This window comes from Lissotriton helveticus, assembly GCF_964261635.1.
Source record: "Lissotriton helveticus chromosome 1_1 unlocalized genomic scaffold, aLisHel1.1 SUPER_1_unloc_10, whole genome shotgun sequence".
Taxonomy (NCBI): domain Eukaryota; kingdom Metazoa; phylum Chordata; class Amphibia; order Caudata; family Salamandridae; genus Lissotriton; species Lissotriton helveticus.
The window spans coordinates 2203390-2224647 of NW_027611649.1; the positions used below are offsets into that span (position 1 = coordinate 2203390).

A 21258-nucleotide genomic window follows, 5' to 3' on the forward strand; every position below is an offset into this window, starting at 1 on the left:
AAGGCCATGAACTCCGACCTGGTGATCTCGTCATGGTGAAGGCGTTTGAGAGGTCAAGCAGCTTGGAGCCGAGGTGGCGTGGACCAGAACAGGTGCTCCTTGCCACGAGAACAGCAGTTCGAGTCACCAACAAGAAAAACTGGGTGCATAGTACCCATTGTCGAAAGGTATCGTCAACCTTGGTGGAACCTGCTGTGCTGACCGATCATCGAGAGATGTTGACTACGGAGAAAGGCCCTGCTGTATCACCTGACGAATCTGCGGAGTTCTTCCCGGACCAGATGATCCCTGGAGCATCGCGATACAACTTGAGACCGAGGAAAGAATCTACAGTTTTGAGAGAGACAGGTTGAGCAACCGCCCTGGGTAGTGGAAACGGAGTGCCAATATGACAAGGGGGGGATCAGCCCTGCGTAGTGTAGTGACACCCGTCGTGATCTACAGTGAAGAAAACAACGTCTACCCACGGGAGAAGAGCTCCTACGACTATTTTTTTGTTTTGTTTTTGCTTTTAGAGAGAGTTGATTTTGTTGCTACCATGAATAAACAAAAGAAAATTTTAGGTGTTGTAGGTGTTTTTGCTGTTTTGACAATTATAGCAGTAATCACCTGGTCTGTTGAAATGATGGCTCCTGCTCATGAGTTTTTTGTGGTTACTACTCCAGTCCCAGAAGAGGATCAGCATTTTACTCTTCCGTATCATGAGCAGAAGCACCATCAATCTTATCTGAATAACACATTTGTTCAGATGCTGCACCATGCTCACAATGCTACGAACACCACTAACTGTTGGGTGTGTGGGATGCTTCCAGCGCATCAAAAGAAAGGAGGAACACCTTTTATCCCACTTCCTTTCTCGCATAATGGCTCTTGTCGAGCCTGGTACACTATTTTGTTTGCAACTAGAAGACCTGAAGTAGGTGGACTTATTTTCCGTTTGAATAAGGAGTGTTATCAGGACAAAGATGGGTATCCTCAAGCAAATGGAACTAAATGGGAATGGGAGGAATACCAACCGGACAATATTTCTACGCCATATGTTTTCACTCACACAAGAGACTCTGTCACAAGTGAACAATCTGTAATTACTGTTACAAGGACTAAAGCAGATTTATGTGTACAAAGTACTGGACGAATCCCAGTTGGAATTAGTGACTGTATTACAGTATTAAACATAGATGGAATAAATAATAGTTCATTTCTAGCTTTGCATAACACATCTTTAGTATGTGGCAGTCATGGATATCATCGACTACCAGTTGGGTGGTCAGGTGTATGTTATGTATCTTTTTTGTTACCTCCTGTTTTCCTGGCACCTGCGTCATTCCATCGAGATTTTAAACTGTTCAGGAATTTTTCATTAAATCGAAACAAAAGGACAATAAGTACTGATGAAGTAGACCATACTAGTCTACAGCAATATGTTGATTTTAATTTGGGTCTGTTTTCTTTTGTGGGTGCTGCATTAAACAGCAGGAAAGTGCAACCATTAACTAGGGTTGTGGAAGCTGTCACTAATAAAACTGCTATAGCACTTGGAAATATCACTGAAGAATTACAAATTGCCCGAATTGTAGCGCTCCAGAATAGAATGGTGTTAGATGTGATGTTAGCCGATAGAGGTGGTCCATGTAAAATTATCGGTAGTAGTTGTTGTGTTTTTATTCCAGATAATTCGCCCTCAGTATATGATGCAATTTTTAAACTGCATAAGATAGCTACAGACATTCACACTAAGAATGGCACCTGGTCTTTTGCTGGATGGTTTTGGGCTCTAGTCTCTGCCTGGGGTTGGAAATTACTGACTGTTCTCTGTATTGTAATTGCAGTGATTTTCACCTGTTGTATGTGTATCCATTATTGCCCAATGCTATGTTCTATGTGCATTACTGCTTGCATACCAACCAGGAAAAATACTGTGGAAATGAAAGCACAACACATGCTAGATAAGGAAGTAGCTGACATGACGCGTATAGATATACAGGATGAATATTTAGATTATCCCAGAAGAGCGTATGTCTTCAGCTAATGCTGAAAGGGTCGTCTGTTGTAATTTGACAGCGATTAGATTAAGCATTAGCAGACGACATCTTAGTTCTAGTCGTTATCTTGACATTTAGCGGACTCCATCTTGTATTCATGGCGGCCATTTTATTTGCTACATGCTGCCTCGTGCCGACCATGTGCTTTGTCCTATCTTCCTGTTCACGGCGCTTGAAATCTGCCCGGCAACAAGTTATATTTAGCATTCCCCACTTTGCTGCTGTCCGTTAGGGTTCACATCTGTTAGTGATTAGTTCCAGATAGGAATGTGTTTGTCAGCCCCCAAGATTGTTAGCTCCTCCCACTGATCGATTGTGCTTCCCGATATTACCTTATATGTACATAAATTGTGCTCTTGTGTTTTGTACCGCCTTCTTTTTAGCCCCTGTGCGGGTATAAATAAACCATGCTTTCTTGGCCCATGGTGCTACTTCTTGCAATACCGAAGGGTACTGTTTGAACCGTAGCACCACTTCATGAGGTGTAAGAAATTTTACGTTTTCTATTCCAGTTTCTGTGCCAACTTCTTTCTATTGGTCTGAGGACTTTTTGCAGAGAAGGGCGAATCCCTTGGACTAGCGGGTCTGGCTGAGGCTTGCTATGACAGAAGGACCGCGTCAACAAAACCGGAGGAGGAATCGCCATCATCTACAGGAATACTATCAGCATCACGACTAATGCAAATGACACACTGACAGCCCCCGAACACCTACACTTCCAGGTCCACACCGACCCCCAGACCACCCTCAGTGGAACGCTCATCTACAGGCCCCCGGGCCCACGGACACAATTCAGCGGAACCATCGCCGACTTCATCAGCCCGCATGCCCGAGCCTCACCAGAGTACATCCTCCTAGGGGACCTGAACTTCCACCTGGAGAAAAACAATGACAACAACACCACCACCCTGCTCGACAACCTAGCCAGCCTCGGACTCAAGCAGCTGGTAGACACGCCCACCCACCTCGCTGGCCACACGCTCGACCCCATCTTCTCCACCAGTAACCATGTCTCCTTCAGCCACTCCACCAGACTACACTGGACCTACCACAGCTGCATCCACTTCACCTTCAAGAAGACCACATCCCACCACCACACGCTACAGATCCCCCGCAGATGCTGGAGCAAAGTCACCACAGACCAGCTGACCACATCGCTGAGCCAGAACCCACCTGTCGACACCCCTGACACCAACGACGCAGCAGACAACCTCGCACAGTAGATCACCAACTGCGCCGACGGCCTCGCTCCACTGAAGAAACCCCCAGGCAAGACTAGCAACAGAAAAACCCCATCGTTCACAGACGCTCTCAAGACCGCAAAGAAATCATGCCGTACCCTCAAAAAAGCATGGCGCCACAAACAGACATCAGAAAACATGACAGCCCTCAAGAGCGCCACCCGCGAATACCACAAGATGATCCGCACCACCAAAAGGACATCGTTCAAAGAACGGCTGGACAACAACTCCCACAACAGCAAGGAACTCTTCAGCATCGTCAAAGAGCTCTCCAACCGCAGCGCCAGCAGCAACGACATCACACTGTCGCAAGACCTCTGCAACTCCCTCGCCACATTCTTCCACCACAAGATCGCAGACATACACGACAGCTTCGGATGCCAGACTCCGCCTCCAGCCACCAAACCAACAACCCCCACCACCAGCCTCAGCGCATGGACACCCATCAGCACTGATGACACCACCCACGTCATGAACACCATCCACTCCGGCTCCCCCTCTGACCCATACCCTCATCATATCTTCAACAAAGCCGACACCATCATCGCACCCCACCTCCGGAACATCATTAACAGCTCCTTCACGTCAGCCACCTTCCCTGGAAGCTGGAAACACGCAGAAATCAACGCCCTTCTTAAGAAACCAACAGCGGACCCCAAAGACCTCAAGAACTTCCGTCCCATATCTCTTCTCCCCTTCCCGGATAAAGTCATCGAGAAGTCCGTCAATAAACAGCTGACTGCATTCCTCGAAGCAAACAACTCGCTCGACCCATCCCAGTCCGGATTTCGAGCCAACCACAGCAGCGAGACCGCCCTCATCGCAGCCACCGATGACATCAGGACAGCCGCTCTCATCCTCCTGGACCTCTCGGCAGCCTTTGATACCGTCTGCCACCGCACCCTAATAACCAGCCTCTACAACACTGGGATCCAAGGAAAGGCCCTGGACTGGATCACATCATTCCACTCCGACAGAACCCAGAGCGTCCGCCTCCCTCTCTTCCGGTCTGAGGCAACCAAGATCATCTGCGGCATACCCCAGGGCTCCTCACTCAGCCCAACCCTCTTCAATATCTACATGAGCCCCCTCGCCACCATCGCACGCAAACACAACATCAACATCATCTCCTATGCCGACGACACCCGACTGATACTCTCCCTCACCAAAGTCCCTCTCACCGCCAAAAACAACTTCCAGGATGGAATGAAAGATGTCGCAGAATGGATGAAGCACAGCCGTCTGAGGCTCAACTCGGACAAGACGGAAGTCCTCATCTTCGGACAATCCCATCCGCCTGGGACGACTCCTGGTGGCCCACGACGATGGGCACCGCACTGACACCCACGGACAACGCACGCAACCTGGGATTCATCCTGGATTCCTCCCTCACGATGACCAAGCAAGTCAACTCTGTCTCGTCCTCATGCTTCAACACCCTGCACATGCTCCGAAAGATCTTCTGGTGGATCTCCACTGAAACCAGAAAGACGGTCACTCATGCCCTCGTCACCAGCCGACTGGACTACGGGAAAACCCTATACGCAGGAACCACAGCTAAAGTTCAGAAACACCTGCAGCGCATTCAAAACGCCTCCGCACGACTCATCCTCGACATCCCTTGCCACAGTCACATATCCGCCCACCTGAGAAACCTGCACTGGCTCCCCGTCAGCAAGAGGATCACGTTAAGGCTGCTCACTCACGCACACAAAGCGCTCCACAACATGGGCCCCGAATACCTCAACAACCGCCTCTCATTCTACACCCCCACCCGCCAGCTCCGCTCCACCAGCCTCGCCCTCGCCACTGTCCCACGGGTTCGCAGAGCCACCACCGGAGGAAGATCGTTCTCCTACCTGGCAGCCAAGACATGGAACTCCCTACCCGCACACCTACGACTGACCCAGGACCATCTCACCTTCAGGAGAAACCTCAAGACCTGGCTATTAGAGCAGTAGCGGCACCCCCCGACCCTTCAGCACCTTGATACCCTCACGGGTGAGTAGCGCGCTCTACAAATGCATTGATTGATTGATTGATTAGTAACACATTTATTGCATAGATGTAAAATCATTACAATTTGTTAAAAAAAAGTTGATTACATTAATGTCTTTAGTTGTTCTACACATTTTCTACAGCTGCTGAATTGCAAATTCTTGTTAGAACTTTGCGCAGACACTGTAATGGCAGGTCTGAGATACTTTTTCAGGTCTACTCATGAGGGTGGCACAATCAGTGCTGCAGACCCACTAGTAAAAGACACACAATTGATGGACGAAATGCAGATCAGTCAAGAGATCTGGGTTAAATCCATTAATCTTTTGCTCACCATGCCACCGCGCCCCTTTGAAAACAATTAAAAAGAATGGATCCACAGATACATTGAGAGCTTGTAGAGACAAGATAGAATTAAATTGATGGAGATGTTAACATGGTGCAATAATCTGTGTGTATTCTGGGAGAACTGATTTATTCTGTTTCTCCAATACTGCAGTTTAAACAAGATGAAGTGGAGCTGGCCAAGTTGGTGTCTTGGACACAGAAATACAACTACGGATTTCCATTATGGATGGGAAATGTCTTTGCATATTTGCTCATCAATCACCCTGAATATGCAAAAGTTGTCTTCGGCAGAGGAGGTGGGTAATCGCAGATTTATAAATTTTTCACAGTAGGAAAATCGTGGGGTTAAAAATAAAGTAGGGCCACATGTATCAAGTCATGTTGTGGCATGTTTAGGGTATCCATTCCAAATACCGAATTGTAACAGTATGTATGAATATTTTCTGACCTTGAATGCAGTTGCAAAACATTTACAATTTACCACCTACTTCAAGTAGGTGGTAACCCATTCGCAAATGGGAAGGTGTCCCAAAGAGACCCCTTCCCATTTGGGATTGTTTTTAAAATCATTTTTAAAAGCAGGCAAAGGTCCCACAGACCACTACCTACTCCTAAAAAATTAAAAGAAAACTTTTCAATTTTGTTTTTTAGAGACACACTTTATCCTTTAAGGAAAACTGGCTGCATTTAAAATAAAAGATTTATTTATTGAAAAGCAAGCACGGACATGGTGGTCTGCTGACCCCAGCAGGCCACCATCCATGTGATTTTAGTGATTCCTACGGGGTCGCATATTAGTAAGGTAGGTCGATTTACAACCATCTAGGAATCGCAAATGAAACTCAAAAGAGTTTCATACATTTGAAAGAGTAATTTCCTAATTGTGATTTGCAGGAAAAAGCAAATAGAAACTCGCCATTTCACACTTTCCTAAATGTTGCTCTTTGTGTTTTGTATTTGTCCTTTTTTATTGACGGTTAATTATTCGGATCTCCCTACTTGCCATGCATCAGATACCATCCTGCTTTGAGAAAGAGACCTCAGTTCATGCCATCCTCATTTACAGTGATTAGATGTTTGAAACCCCATAGCTAACAAGGACTTGAGTGCACATTATATTCCTTGATTTTTACTGTTCACACTTCATAAATGGTTGGGGGTTGAAGGGGATTTGGACAAGACAAAAAGACTGAAATATTATGAAAAAAGCAATCATTTGCAAAGCCAGTATGCTGAATTCCATTTGAATTATAAACCGGACTCACTAGCATTGTGTTGTGATCTTATGTGTGCCTATGCCTTCATCTTTAAAAATGTGTGCTCCTTTAAATGCACTTGCACGCTGTGAGTTTAGATCTCTGCTTCAGAGTTGTGTGTTCCATAACAGTCAGTTGGAAACTGTGGCTTCCAAGCTGGCTGTGTTTTGGTGGTGTCAGAAGATCAAATAAAAGGTGCACATGTAAAACACACAAATACCCCAGGGGCATGTGCATCTATGGCACTACAAAAACTGCAGTTGCGGGTGTCTTTTCCTAATTTGCACATGGTTACCATCAACTTGAAGTTGATAGTAACAATATTTTCCTAAATGGCCATTTCGCATTTGAGAAATGCTTTGTACATGTGCTTAGGAAATTGCAAATAGGATATCCCTATTTGTGATATCCTATTAAGGGAATCACAAATTTTCTACTGGGTAGAAACTGCATTTTGCGACCCCGTTTAGGCCCTTGTACATATGGAAAGGCAGTATTGCATTTATTAATGGACTTAAATTGAGATTCCATCTGTTAAAATGTGTGATTTCCTTTTGTGCATAAGGCTCTTTAAGCTTGTTCTTCTTTAACATGTGCCTACTCACAAATATATTGACGCATTACATCCTCACTACATCTTAAAGTAACCGTCCTCCCACTCACTCCTGCTAACACAGACTAGACCTACTAACCCCCTCTTACTCTCCTCACTTCTGATAACACTCTCACTTCACCCTGACTGGATCAGCAACTTTCTATGACTCCATGTGTAGAGTAGATCCCTCTAAAGCCAGTATCACTGTTGCAGACTAAATATAAAATCACCTTTTAGCAGATTAATCCCAGTTTGTTGCTTTTATGGACCCATCATGCTGTCATGTTAGGAGCTTTAGGCATTGGGAGGCGGCTAAACATGTGTGTGCATATGCCCTGGTTCCTAGTCCATGGCCAGTAATTGGCTTTTAGGTGAGACCACTGCAGAGTTGTATTGAAACTGTGCAAGTGACAAAGAATTGAATGTTGCATGTGGGTTGCAGTGCAGGTTTTAGCACACACTGATATTTTTGAGTTTTAAACAACTTTAAGCCAAGCTGCAGCACGCAGCTATCAGAATAAATCCTGTTAAGATGTTTAAAGGCCTACCTCTAACATGGAATGATTCACCCGTAGAAGATGATGTAGAACCCACAAATCCCAGATCAGGTGTAGACATGAAACATGCCACCGTCCTTACTTGATTGACCTAGGGACAATGACCAGCCTGCACTCAGAAGCTGGAACACTCAGAATTTAGTTACTACTGAAAAACTGAGAAAACTGCAACGGATAGGCCATATCTCAAAAGACATAACTGAGCAGAGTGCTGCCTTGAATGCTTCAAAATTTTCAAAGGACAATAACCCACCGCAAGACTGGGAGTCACTTGTTGTCAAGCTGCTAAATACATTTCTGAACCCTCTGTGCCAGAAAGGCCCAAAGATCAAAAATCATAATAGTTTACACAAGCTATAAGAATAGCAAAAATCAGCATGAACTGCTTACTAAGAGCAGCAGGGAAGCGTCCGTCTGACACAGCAAAGCAAGAGAAATTTAAACAACCCAGAAAGGAGTTTAATGAAGCCATATGGGCAACCAAGAAGTGACACAGTGAAGGTCAGTTGGCAAAAATATTTCATGATTTTGAAAGTAATCATCTAACCGAATTCTGGAGGAATGTTAACAAATTGGAAAGAGACCCATATCACATATGCTGCTAACACGCCAATATCAGTGAGTTAGCCTCGGTGCAGTATTTAGTGGCTCACTATAATATCTGAGTTAAACAGTCAGTGATAAAAATTCCATGCATGAACATATCTATGTCTCCATCAGAATGACTCAGATGGAAACATCTTCCACACAAGAGATTTAGCAACTGGTAATTAAAAGTAAATCATGAGAAGCTCCAGAGCTGAGTGACCTGTCCAATGCTCTCTTCAAATCAAGCTCATAGAAATGGGTAATTTATCTAGTCCCGCTGTATAATTACTGTTTTTCTCCAATGAAATTCAGGACTTTTGGTGTGGTGTGTTCATTCACCCACCCTTTAAAGTCGGAAAAAATAGTTATCCCACAAATTACTACCTGATCGCTTCCTAGGATAATGAGGCCATGTTAGACCTGTCAGCCCTAGGGTCGTCTTTCCCTATTTTTTTCGGCCCTTGCCTCATTTTTTCCCACCTTTTTTTTGTTGGCCTTTGGTCTCCGGGCACCTTCCCATTGCTAATCAAAGCTAAGGTGCAGGTGCTCTCTACTTCAAACATGGCTGCCACTGGCCCCTGCTACTGCGGCGTGGTCGCACTCTAGTTGCCAGGAGCTGGCTGGAACCCCTAAACATTGTAGCCATTCCAGCCTGCCTTGCCTGCCCACAGTTAGAGTAGGGAAGCTCCTGGAACCTTCTAGAATAGGGGCGGAGCCTATTATTCCCGCCGTAGAGAGTGGTCACCAGACCTGGGACTATAAAAGAAAAGGGAGGGAAACTTTCCAGTCAGTTGGGGCATCACTGACCTGGGGGACCCACGCAGGAGACTTAGGCGGTAGGGCCTAGTCAGGAACCTATACCACTGGGAGTGAAAGCGTTTAGGTGCTGCCCACCAAGCTGAGTAAGGAACACTGATCTAGCCCACTGATCTGGCCCGGCGGGAGGGGAACTCAGTGGCCACCTGAAGTGACCTGCTGACAAGCCTTCAATTCAAACCCCCCCACCTCAAGAAACCAAGAACCTACTTCACAAGGGCGCAGGAACCAACAAGCCTAGAGAAGACCCCCTTTCTGTGCCCCAAAGGACTACTGGGGATCAACCAGGTACAGGGCTGTGTCCACTCTACGCCCCTTTGCCTCAACCTGGGCCCCTGTGCTGTCCTGCATCATCCCTTGCTATCCTGCCACGGTCGTGTGACCTGTCCTGCCTTGCTTGAATGGTTGGACTGCCTACCAAGTCTCCCCAGCGCTCTCCTACTGGACTGCCAGAAGCATTGTTATCACCAGAACTGCGGTGCCCGTGAGAAGCCTGGGGCCCCCGAACATTGCTGCCTGCCACAGCGCTGTAGCTTGCCGACCTGTGAAACTGCCTAATGTGCTCCCCAAGCTCTCACCTGCAGTGTCCTGATAAGCGCTGCCAATCCGCGGCCTGTGGTGGCTCCAGAGCCCCTTGTTGTGTCACCAAGCGTTGCGAGCGTCCTGGGAGCGCCGCCCATCACCACAGCACCGCTGAACGCCCCTCTGCGGCCCCCAGTAGCAGGAAACGGCCGCTGCCGATATCACCGCCGCAGCCCAGCCCAAGAGCAAAGAATCCCCGCGGAGCCCCCTGGAGCCTGAGGTAGGCCGCCGCGACGGTGTGTAGGCCGCGCTAGGCCTCTGAGGCTGAGAAGATTCCCCATCACGTGATGGGGAACGCCGCCGCGTCACCGGCCTCCGGGGTAACTGTTGCTGGGCCCCATTGGCCCTAACTATCAGCCGAAGAGTCAGCAAACCCCCAGGGAGGAGGGTGGAAGGCCCCGGGAGGCCCTGAGTCACCCCTCCCTGGGGAAAACTGGTGACTGGGCCCCGTTGGCCCCTGTGTTTGAACCGGGCCAAAGCAGGAGCTGGCTATTCCGGGCTCATCGGCCCCGTTGGCCACATTTCCTCCAGATTAGGCCACGTTGAGGCTAGCCCCAGAAGGCCTGATTCGTGTTTCCTATTGAAGTGGCCGGGTTGTATGCAATAGTTACCCCTGCTGACTAAGCCTGCTTAATGACCTGTTTCTATGAAATGTTTATCTCCGCCTAATGCACTGATTAATCTGGCCTAATGTACTGGTTGCCCTACCTAAGGAGATATTGCCTGACCTGTGATAAACTGTTTACTCTTGATAAAGGAGGTGTATAGTTCTATGCAAAGTAATTGCTGCAAGGTTTCCTCCTGATTAATGAAATGTTTTTCTCTCATTTGATGACCTGCTGATTCCTCAGCCAGGAAATGTTTATTGCTGAGTGATACAGCGTTTATGGTTCTAATGAAATTAGTTTTGCTACTGTGATTATTGATTTGATCTAGATGATTTACAGAACGTGTTCCAGATAAATGCTAGTGTTTTAATCAAGCTCACTGGTGTGGCCTCAGTCATTGTGTGCGTTCCCTGTCTCAGTGGATGTGTGTGTTGTGTAGTCACTTGACACCTAAGCTTTCGGGTGCCTATCTGCTCGTGCCAGGCTACCCCCGGGGAACTGGTGACCCCAGTTCCTACAGGCCAAATATAATGTTGGGCTTCTACTCCGCAATTTGAACAGATCCAGACCATAACAGGCCTTAAACAGGGATGCATGTTAGCCCCAGCGTCGTTTATCCTGTTTCTCGCAGACTTCACAGAAGTCTTTGATCAGATAAATGCTCATGAACCCAAACAAGGAGTGAACCATTAGTGAGTATGTTATATGCTGCAGATCTATTTCTTCTCAGAAAACAAACGTCAAACTTCAAAGGCTGTTGACCAAACTCAGTTACTACACCCTAGCAAATAACCTTTACATTAACCTTACAAAAACAAAGTGGTAACATTTATTAAAAGAAACAAGAAAGCAGGACCCTTATATTTAGATAACTACAAACTAATTACAAGTACCTGTGGGGATTGTTGACACAAACTGCACTTTTTGCATGATATAAGGAACAAAATATTGCAGGGTCTCCACACAGCTGCTTTTCTATCCCTTCAGAAGAGGATTGAAAGCAACTCGCTTCTCCCATACTTGCGGTTATCAGATCAAAGCTATTACCTGCCATTTCCTATGGCTGCAATCCAATTTGCGCTGTGAATCTGAATGGTGTGAGATGCTAAACCTTAACACTTACAGGCATGCTTTCCGACTACCCTGGAATGCCTCGCCAGCACAAATCAGGATGGAGTTTGGACTTTAGGCAAAAATATGCAAAACAAGGAGCTTTTGTCAAATTCTGCCACTAGCTGAGAGCAGCTCAAGAAGACTCACTAGATTATAGGCTCTGGATTGAATTGTTTGCAACCAGAATTTGATATGCCCCCGATCGCTCTGGTCTTTCCCCTAAAAAATGCTTTTTGGAGCCTATTCAAAACTTTGCATGAAAGCACTATTCTCAAAGCTCTTGCTGCACAGAAACTCTTAAACCACTTTAGTGACCCCTTGCAATCGAATTTCTTCAGTGAGATCAGTTCCTCCATGCTCCCACTTTGGACTAAGATAGTCAATGCTTCACTACTTCAAAGCTCTATTCCTGATTGCCTAAAGACTGGGCATGTCAACCCTATTTAAGAAAACCGACTGAAGATGACTCTGACCTTCACAGTTTCCATCCAATTTCCAACATCCTGACTATGGCGATGCTCCTCGAGAAATGTGTCCACGTCCAGCTATTTAACCACATAGAACAATTCTGACTGGAAGACCAATTCCAATCCGGGTTCCGCCAGGGTCATAACACTGAATCCACCCTCACTCACATTGTAGAAAATGTGCTAAGAATGATTGATCATACCTCGAAAAAAATCTGGAGCTCTACGGTGTATCTAGACACTCTAGGAGTGTCAGCACCTTACTGCTAAAGCCTTTGACATTCCATTAAAAGAAAACATACAAACACATTTTCTCAGGTATCGCCCTGAGAATGAGAGATTCCTTGCCCCTCTGAAATCTTACTGAATCCCTTTCCTGCTTCTTTCAAAAAGAAAGTTAAAGTGCTAATGATGATGATATTTATGCCCTCGGACCCCAGCTTCCCAAGCATTTTAGACATGCGCTTCTCACCCTTGTTTACTATTCGACTGTTATGATTGTATGTTGATTTGTTGGTTTATTGTTACCACCTCCTGAACCTTTCGTGATTGCTAAATTGTATATCGCTCTGATACCCCCAGCGGTCATGTTCGCGCTATATAAAACTTTTTAAATAGTGGAAAGATGAGCCCATAAGGTGACTATTTACAGTTCAGAATAGAGACTTTATAAATAAATGAATTGTGGGAACTTCCAACTAAGCATGGGCGGATTTTGCGTATTGGCAATCTGCGAACTTGCGTATTTACGGATTCGCAATCCGCAAAATCCGCGAACTCTCGCGAATTTGCGGAATTTTTTTTTTTTTGTGTTCGCAAGGGTTTCTGCCAGTTCGCAAGGGTTGTGTACCAGTTCGCAATTGCGAACTTACTTGTCGGCTCGCAACGGCCGCGACTATGTTATTTCTACGTCTGGTTCATCATCACAGGTTCACAGCACCCTCTGTTTCACCACTGCCACCCTCTGGTATACCCATGCCATCCTCTGGTACATCACTGCCACCCTCTGGTTGGTTTATCACTATAGATTATGGGGGTGAAAAAAAGCAAGCACACCTGCCCTGCTTCAACTGACATGAATTAATTTGGGGTCGATTAATGTGTCACTGAATTTAAACTTACAGTCTGGCTGGCACCTGCTTCCTTATCTGTAATTTTCTTTCTGTTGCAGTGCAATTTTTTTTAACAGGACCTTTGTTGTATACTTGTAGCTATTCTCTGAGCCTGCTGTGAGGGTCAGAGCAGGGTCATAGAATAGTTGCAAGTAGGCAAATGATCTCTGAAGGGGCCCCTCAGGAAGCACTACAGGGAATGGTTACTAATGATAAGATTGAACTTTTGCACCTGCTGAGTGCTTTCAGTTTTGCAAAAATCCAAATATCCAGCAGCATCCACAAAAAGTAATCCTTCCAGGTCAAGATCCAAATCAAAGTGACCAGCACATGAAGAAAGCACTGGGAGGAGCCTGCTGGACAGGAACAGGAAGTTGGAGACTGTGGGGCACTTCCTTCCTCCCATCGCCCCCCCCCCCCTACTGGACTCCTTGCAAAGAAAAAGTGCAGGCAAATGTCAACCTGAGGAGTTATTCTGATAAAAATCATAATTTTCAAGGTTTATGCTGCCTGCTGGTGGATTTCCTGTGCGAAATTGCAAATTTTGCAATCTCGCAATTGCGAGATTGTCGCTGCCCGCCGCATCTACGTGTTCGCAAGTGTTTACTCCCGCGAAATTGTATAGTATTCTAGTTGGCAAGTGCGACCAAGCAAAAAATCCGCTTCGCACGGATTTTACGAATTTTCGGCAAGTTCGCGAGAGTTCGCGGATTGCGAATTAGCCGAAAATCCGCAAAATCCGCGAGCGGAACGGATTTTACGCTCATGCTTACTTCCAACCTCTTTCGAAAATATGTTAACAAAATTACGTGTGAGCTTGCGCTATTGAAGGCTACAATATTCTTAAAGTGTACCCACTCATGGATAACCATCCAGTCCTATGAGACTTTAGCACATTAGGCATACCTAAACTTCACCTATCCATTTCACAAAAAATAGAAACAATGCATCCTCTAAATGGGGGATTTGTACAAAATGGCATGCAAAAGAAATTAATAAATCCTGTAGAGGCTGCAGTCAAGTTCAACGGAGCAACACAATTTTTATGGCAGTCTTTCATCACACTAGGAGTGCAGACTTGTCGATAAGCAGTTATAGCTTGTTTTAATATGAGTAACATAAGACTATGTGCAAACGATCACATTGTTTAGACAAGTCGTAAACAAACTGCAACAAAAGCTAAATGATCTTTAATCTCCTGTGTATACTGGTGTCATCTTTGCTTTAATTGTCAATTTTCCCTGATCAATTCTTTATGAAGCCTTTCCAAAAGCTATTTGTTTTATGATTACATTTGTCATTGCCATCAATTGTATAATACCACCCGATGTGGACTGAAATGGGGATTTTTATAGTAATTTTATAGTAATTTTAAAAATAAAATGTTATTGTATTCTTTTTTCATACAATTTTAATATTTAATAACGTGAATTTTTAATATGTCATTAGCATCTTTCTCTAGTAACAGAATTGAATTAAAATTGCTACTTACCATACGAGTTAAAGCAGTGTTTAATTATCACAATGCGAGTTTTAGGTATTTTCTCTACCTAAGTCATGGTAGGCAAATAAATAGCTTCCCCTCGACCTCCCCTCCTGTAGTGACTGTATTCGATTTCTCCAAGCTCCCAAAAAATGCCAAGGTTGCCCCAGTCTGGCAATCCGGATCCAATAGGAGTGATATGAATTTCGACTCTTCCCTGGTTTGACTCCCAACATGCTTTACAACAAAAATGCAAATAATTCATTCAGCAACTCTGCTCCACTGACATGGTTGTTATGTTTTTCAAATGCACCACCCAGTGTTGCCACGTTTAGCAATAAAGTGAAAATATACTGAAATAGGTGACATAGTATTCCCTCTTTTTGAATCTAAAATGCAGCAGTTTGGATGTGATTACTTTACCACATGTGATAAACGTAAATAAATACAAATTGCAATTTAATGGGGATGTAACATAGCAGTATATTGTGGAGCCATTAATTTCCTCAAGCAAGTAGTCACTGGCAACTTGTTACACAAACCAAAAACACAAATTGTTTCTACAGTTTTTCAATAAATATAAATATACGTCATGAAAATACACCTATTTTCTCATCATCTATTTTATTTAGTAAAAATCTGTGCCCAAAAGCTATTTCTCACACTCCTCGCTATTTTATATTATTTTCCTAGATCCCAAGAGTTCGATGGTGTACAATTTCTTTGTTCCTTGGATCGGTACGTATGGGAACGATTCTGAACTCCTTTATGAAATACTGTGGCAGGAAATTACACCAGGAAATAAATTAGGATTGGGTGCATTGTACATTGCCATAGGAGGCTTTGAATTGATGGATGGAATTCTAGAAATAGTTTGCAGAATTTGAACTAGCTACCTGTGCTTTATTGCGAATGCGTGATTTTTAGAGTAATTCTAATTTACAAGAATGTTCTTTCATTGAACTATATGATGTGGTTTGGCACTCTGTGGAAGATCTAATGTTGTACTCACCTGGCTTGACTTATAAAGAGAACGCCAAGTTTTCATAGGGTTTCATATTTAAGTGATGTCCTGCAGTTACTGCTTTTTATTTCATGAAGTCTGCAAAGGCAGGTGCTGCTGGGGCTGACCCACACAGCTACTGCTGGTAATTAGTGTAAATAGAGGGATATCTAAGCTCGAGGGTGTGCAGTGTTTGAAAAATAAAATGTCCGGGTTACTGCCCACCCTACGACTTCATTCCTTGTGCATTTAGGAGCAGGTGTATTAAACAGTCGTAAACACACTGATTTAGGGCCCGATTCACAGAACTAACTTAAGACAAAATCCTAAACTTACTACCATTTTCGTATTCACAGAAGGCACTTACTCATTTTGGTATTCACAGAAGGCACTTACTCATTTTGGTATTCACAGAAGGCACTTACTCATTTTGGTATTCACAGAAGGCACTTACTCATTTCGGTATTCACAGATGTTAGGAGTCCTAACTTTAGGACTCCTAAATGCCTTCCGTGAATACCGAAAGTCCTAAAATTTGGATTTTTCTCAATTTAGTAGTAGTAAAGTTAGGACTCCTAACTTTAGGACTCCTAAATGCCTTCTGTGAATACCGAAAGTCCTAAAATTTGGATTTTTCTCAATTTAGTAGTAGTAAAGTTAGGACTCCTAACTTTAGGACTCCTAAATGCCTTCTGTGAATACCGAAAGTCTTAAAATTTGGATTTTTCTCAATTTAGTAGTAGTAAAGTTAGGACTCCTAACTTTAGGACTCCTAAATGCCTTCCGTGAATACCGAAAGTCCTAAAATTTGGATTTTTCTCAATTTAGTAGTAGTAAAGTTAGGACTCCTAACTTTAGGACTCCTAAATGCCTTCTGTGAATACCGAAAGTCTTAAAATTAGGATTTTTCTCAGTTTAGTAGTAGTAAAGTTGAGTAAAATCCTAATTTTGAGACTTTCGGTATTCACAGAAGGCATTTAGGAGTCCTAAAGTTAGGACTCCTAACTTCTGTGAATACCGAAATGAGTAAGTGCCTGCTGTGAATACCAAAATGGTAGTAAGTTTAGAATTTTGTCTTAAGTTAGTTCTGTGAATCAGGCCCTTAGAGTTTAAAATCTGAAAAAAATTATTTCCCATGAACAAGTTTTAGGAGATGATAACGTTTCATTGACTTGTAAAATAGGAATGTGGACATTGTCACTATAAGTCATACGGCCCAACCCTTAGTAACCAGTCTCCATTTATAGGCACTGACATGGTGCCTAGAAATACACCGGTAACACATCCCCGCACATAGGAAAGCGGGACGCCAGAGGCAAGTTACCCAATACGTTGGACGGGCAAACGGGACCATGCCTCACTTCATCCAAGTTAGCTGTGATATCATGGAACATTGCAAGGCTGAGGTCAAAGGTCGCATCTCCTAACTAGAATACCTTCATTGAGCAACATGTTATTTGCCTTTTTCAGGCAACTTGGCCAGTGGAACCCCTTTAACGTTTAGGTTACTTAAACTACCATATTCCAGCCACCAGCGGGGGAAAAAGGCCGACTTCCAGGGGGATTGACAATTTGGGTTCGCCAAGTGATTGGCTACAATATCCAGGTGCTCCAGACCCAGAATAAGGACATCCTTGCAACTAGGCTGAAGATGGGTCCGTAAGGAAATATTAACATTTATAATGTTTATGCGAAAGGCTTAAGCGGGGGGAAGAATTCGGAAGTTTTAGCGGCTCTCAACAAAGTTTTAGAGCCGCACTCCTGGGATTCCCAAGTCTTAATTGCAGGAGACCTTAACTCGAACTTTGAGCCCCTTGCCATCGAGGAGCACCATGTTACAGGGGAAGAAGTCGCCCACTGGGGCATCCCAAATCTGGAACTTGCACCCATAAGAAAATGGACTGATGCCGCAATCCAAATTAATTCCATTTTGCCAGGAAAAAGGACTACGGGCAGTAAATAGAAGATCTCCCTCAGACAGACATGGGGCAAATACATTCAACTACGGTCAGCGTGCTAGCCGCATAGACTATCTTCTAATTAGCCTGCGGCTATGGCAAGCTTTTGGGGACATGATCATGAGGGTAGGGTAGAGAGTGATCATAAGCTGTTTTTTGCTTCCTTAGATGTATTTCCAGAGAAGTTACCCACACAGCTAGGCAAGGAGCTGTCTACCCTTGTTGTGGTCCCCACAAATGACATGAGATGATTAAAATGGGTGAAGATACTAGAGAAGCCCGAACTCCTAGCTACTATTACTAATGACATCAATGGCGGTATAGCTGAGCTAGAGGCCTGCTCTGCTAAGCCGGAGTCTTCTGAACTCACAACTATCACCAATAATACGCTCCCACTTGGTCACGCACCTTAAGGCTAAGAGCACACACCAAATGAAAACAAGCCATTGGTTTAATGGGGAATGGAGACAGGCCCATAGGTCTTTATGGGATGTGATTAAAGCAGGGGATCTTGATAAAGTACAGTTGACTAGGCAAACATACAGGAGGGCCCAGGAAAAGGCTAAGAAAGCATGGGACAAAAGCAGATCACAGGACCTCAGATTGACATGTGACAGTAATAACTCCAAACAGTTTTGAAATATAGTAAAATGGGATAGGGGAGGCCAGCCACTACCGCCGCAAAATCATGTAGCCCAGGACCCATGGGTATACTATGTTATGGAACAAATCTGTTTGTTGAGTTTTTTGGTAGGTGACTCGACATTTGCACACAGCCAATCACCTACAACCACAGGGGACAGTGGCTAAAGGCAATGCATTGAGTGTGTACATGGTTTACCTTGTTAATGCCAAAATCCCAGAGGCTGGCAACGCACATAACCAAAGCTAGCAAGTAGGAAGCGAGGTATCTTGGTGTCAAATCCCCTATCAATGTCATTTAGTACCTGCTCCCAGAATCACTCTAGCCGCGGGGAACGCCTAAAAAGATGTGCAAGGGAGCCTTACAAGCCGCAGCCTCACCAGCATTCTTCAGGGTGGTTCTTGTTCCATTGATGTATCCCAGCCGGGGTAAGATACCAATAAGATGGAAGCTTGTTTGCGGACTCAGTCCCTGGCGTGTTGTATGCTGTACAACAGCTGGAAGTTTTCTGACACAGTCCCCCAGCATAAAAATTAGCGCTGAGTTAGCCTGCACCCAACAATCCTGGAGCTGCTCTTAGAATGAGAGCAGTTCCAGGATTGGTTGTATTGGGAAGTCCTTCCCTTTTCTGCTCGTTGACACCAATCGGGGAGAAAGGCGCATATTGGGAGACACGCGTACAATGAGTGTGGCGCTATAGCGCGCTACTTTATTTTTATTTCATAGGTTAGCCTCTGTGTGAGAGTATTGGCACAACAATATGTTAACGCATGGAAAAACATTAATTTGTATTGGTGGTGGTGTGGATGACTAAGCTTCTTTTAACATGTTCTGACCTTTCGGAATATTATGCTGAATGTACCCATCTGGTGATTTCTTTGTCTCATAGGAAGAGGATTGCTGACGTTGTCCGGGCCAAGGTGGTTTCATCATCGAAGACTGTTGACGCCTGGGTTTCACTACACTGTTTTAAAACCTTACGTGAAATTAATCTCGGACTCTACCAAAATGATGCTTGTATGGATTTTTATGGCTTTTCATGCCAACACTACCTTTAATTTACACATCCATTTCAATGGGGACTTCTGCACAGTGCCTACAAACCCATAGTAAAATACCTAAGTGGGATAGGAACAATCTTTATGAGAATTTACAGAATTATTTTCCAGTGTAAAGGCATTGTAAATGATGCATGGGGATATGACCTTTGTACTAAATTACTAATATTTGTATTTCCAGTCTAAATAGAGCAAAGGATCCATGAGTTTGACAGGCAGGACATCATCCATTCTGTGATGCATGTGTCACATTTTACAAAGTAACTATTTGTGCCCGTCAAAAATGTGCATGTAATTTGGAAGACTCTTGACATGTGTAGCTTACGCTTGGTGTTTTTAAATTGCAGATCAATCAAGGTAGGGTCTCAAAAAAGGTTTAATTTGCTAGTAACTGTGGAATCTTATGTAGCCTGTTTCCTCCTGTGTTGGGTGTGGCAAATGTTGTGCAGATTCCTCTAGATGGGACTAGAGCTCTTTCAAAAAATAATTCTGCTGTTTTGAAAACTCCCATTTTGTTTTGAAAAGAGATGAACCAGCCATTGGGCTGAAGCCAGAAAGTGTCTGTCAGTGATAGAGTAGTGAGGTTGTATTTATGAATAGGGAAGAGACGCCCACCTTCTAGAAATTTCCACCACCATCTGAAAGCAGGAAATGAGTTATATTGTAAGCTATTAGAGGTTAGACTGACTAAAAGTAGTAGCAACATAATGGTTCATCAATTGGTTTGCTGAATCTGAGGAGTTTCTCCCAGAAGCCTTAGGGCCTGGTTTATGTCTTGGTGGATGGTGTTACTTAGTCACAAAAGTGACGGGCAGTCCACTGAAATATAAATCCCACTATATCCTATGGGATTTATATTTGGGTGGGAAACCATCACCGTTGTAACAGGGTAACCTGTAGGCCAAGACATAAATAAGGCCTAAGTGCCTAGCTTGGAGTCCCAGAGGGTAGAATAGAGTCTTGTTTATGGAAAGACTTTATTCACCACCCACCTCCTCGAGATTGCCCGAATGTATAAGGATGAACCTTTAGCTGATTGGTGGATGCTGACTTCAGACTACTGTGAGCTGGGTAAGAATGAAGGATTATTTGAGGGATAGTGAAATTTTAAAGAGTGTTGATATTTACTGATTTGTTGTTATTTGTGGCTACTTATTGTTAACACACATCATCTCACCTTTGGCCAAGCACTCTGCCAGCCCCAGTGTGTGAATAATCCAGTGCTCATTGCATTCAGCCATACCGCCATGCCTAGCTCCTACGTGGATCCAAACCCCCTTCCAATAAATAAAATAGGCTATTATATAGCTGCATCACTTTCCCCAATCCAGGCGCTCAACTTTTTGGCCCCACCTCCTCTTTGCACCAGTCCTCTGGGAAAGGAGCTTTTGCTTCCTCTTATGCCCATCACTTGGCATACAATCTTCCACTTTTAGTCGCCCTATTCTGCTTCCTTCCTCCCAAAACCTCTTGCAGACTGCACCATCCCCCTATTGTAGTTTTTTTTAATGAATTTACTTTTAACCAGTGTTTCTTTGTCTTTTAATTTATTACTATTGATTGCCTATTAACTTGAGTTTCATGCATACAGTTTCACATGCGCTCATGTTTTTTAACACCAGGTTTGAGGAATGCATTGCTCATGAACTTATGTTCAAAACCAGTACCTACAATACCAGTGAGAAATATTGGTAGATTTGTGTTAGAGCCTGTAGGATTTAAATCACATATATTCTGAGAATATTATTTAAAATGTGCTTCTCAAAATATATTGAGTGTTATTTGAAAAA

At 44.2% G+C, this 21258-nt stretch overlaps 2 protein-coding genes across 2 annotated transcripts in view; both read left to right on the top strand.

Annotated features, from left to right (window-relative positions):
• LOC144805440 (uncharacterized) overlaps positions 1-21258 on the top strand; it is a 947065-nt gene that overhangs the window by 520201 nt on the left and 405606 nt on the right.
• LOC144805462 (cytochrome P450 4B1-like) overlaps positions 1-21258 on the top strand; it is a 170764-nt gene that overhangs the window by 86584 nt on the left and 62922 nt on the right. The window contains exons 2-4 of the mRNA XM_078672011.1: positions 5781-5925; positions 15500-15544; positions 19300-19427. Of these exons, the coding sequence (XP_078528137.1) occupies positions 5781-5925; positions 15500-15544; positions 19300-19427 (318 nt within the window). The remainder of the gene's footprint in view (positions 1-5780; positions 5926-15499; positions 15545-19299; positions 19428-21258) is intronic.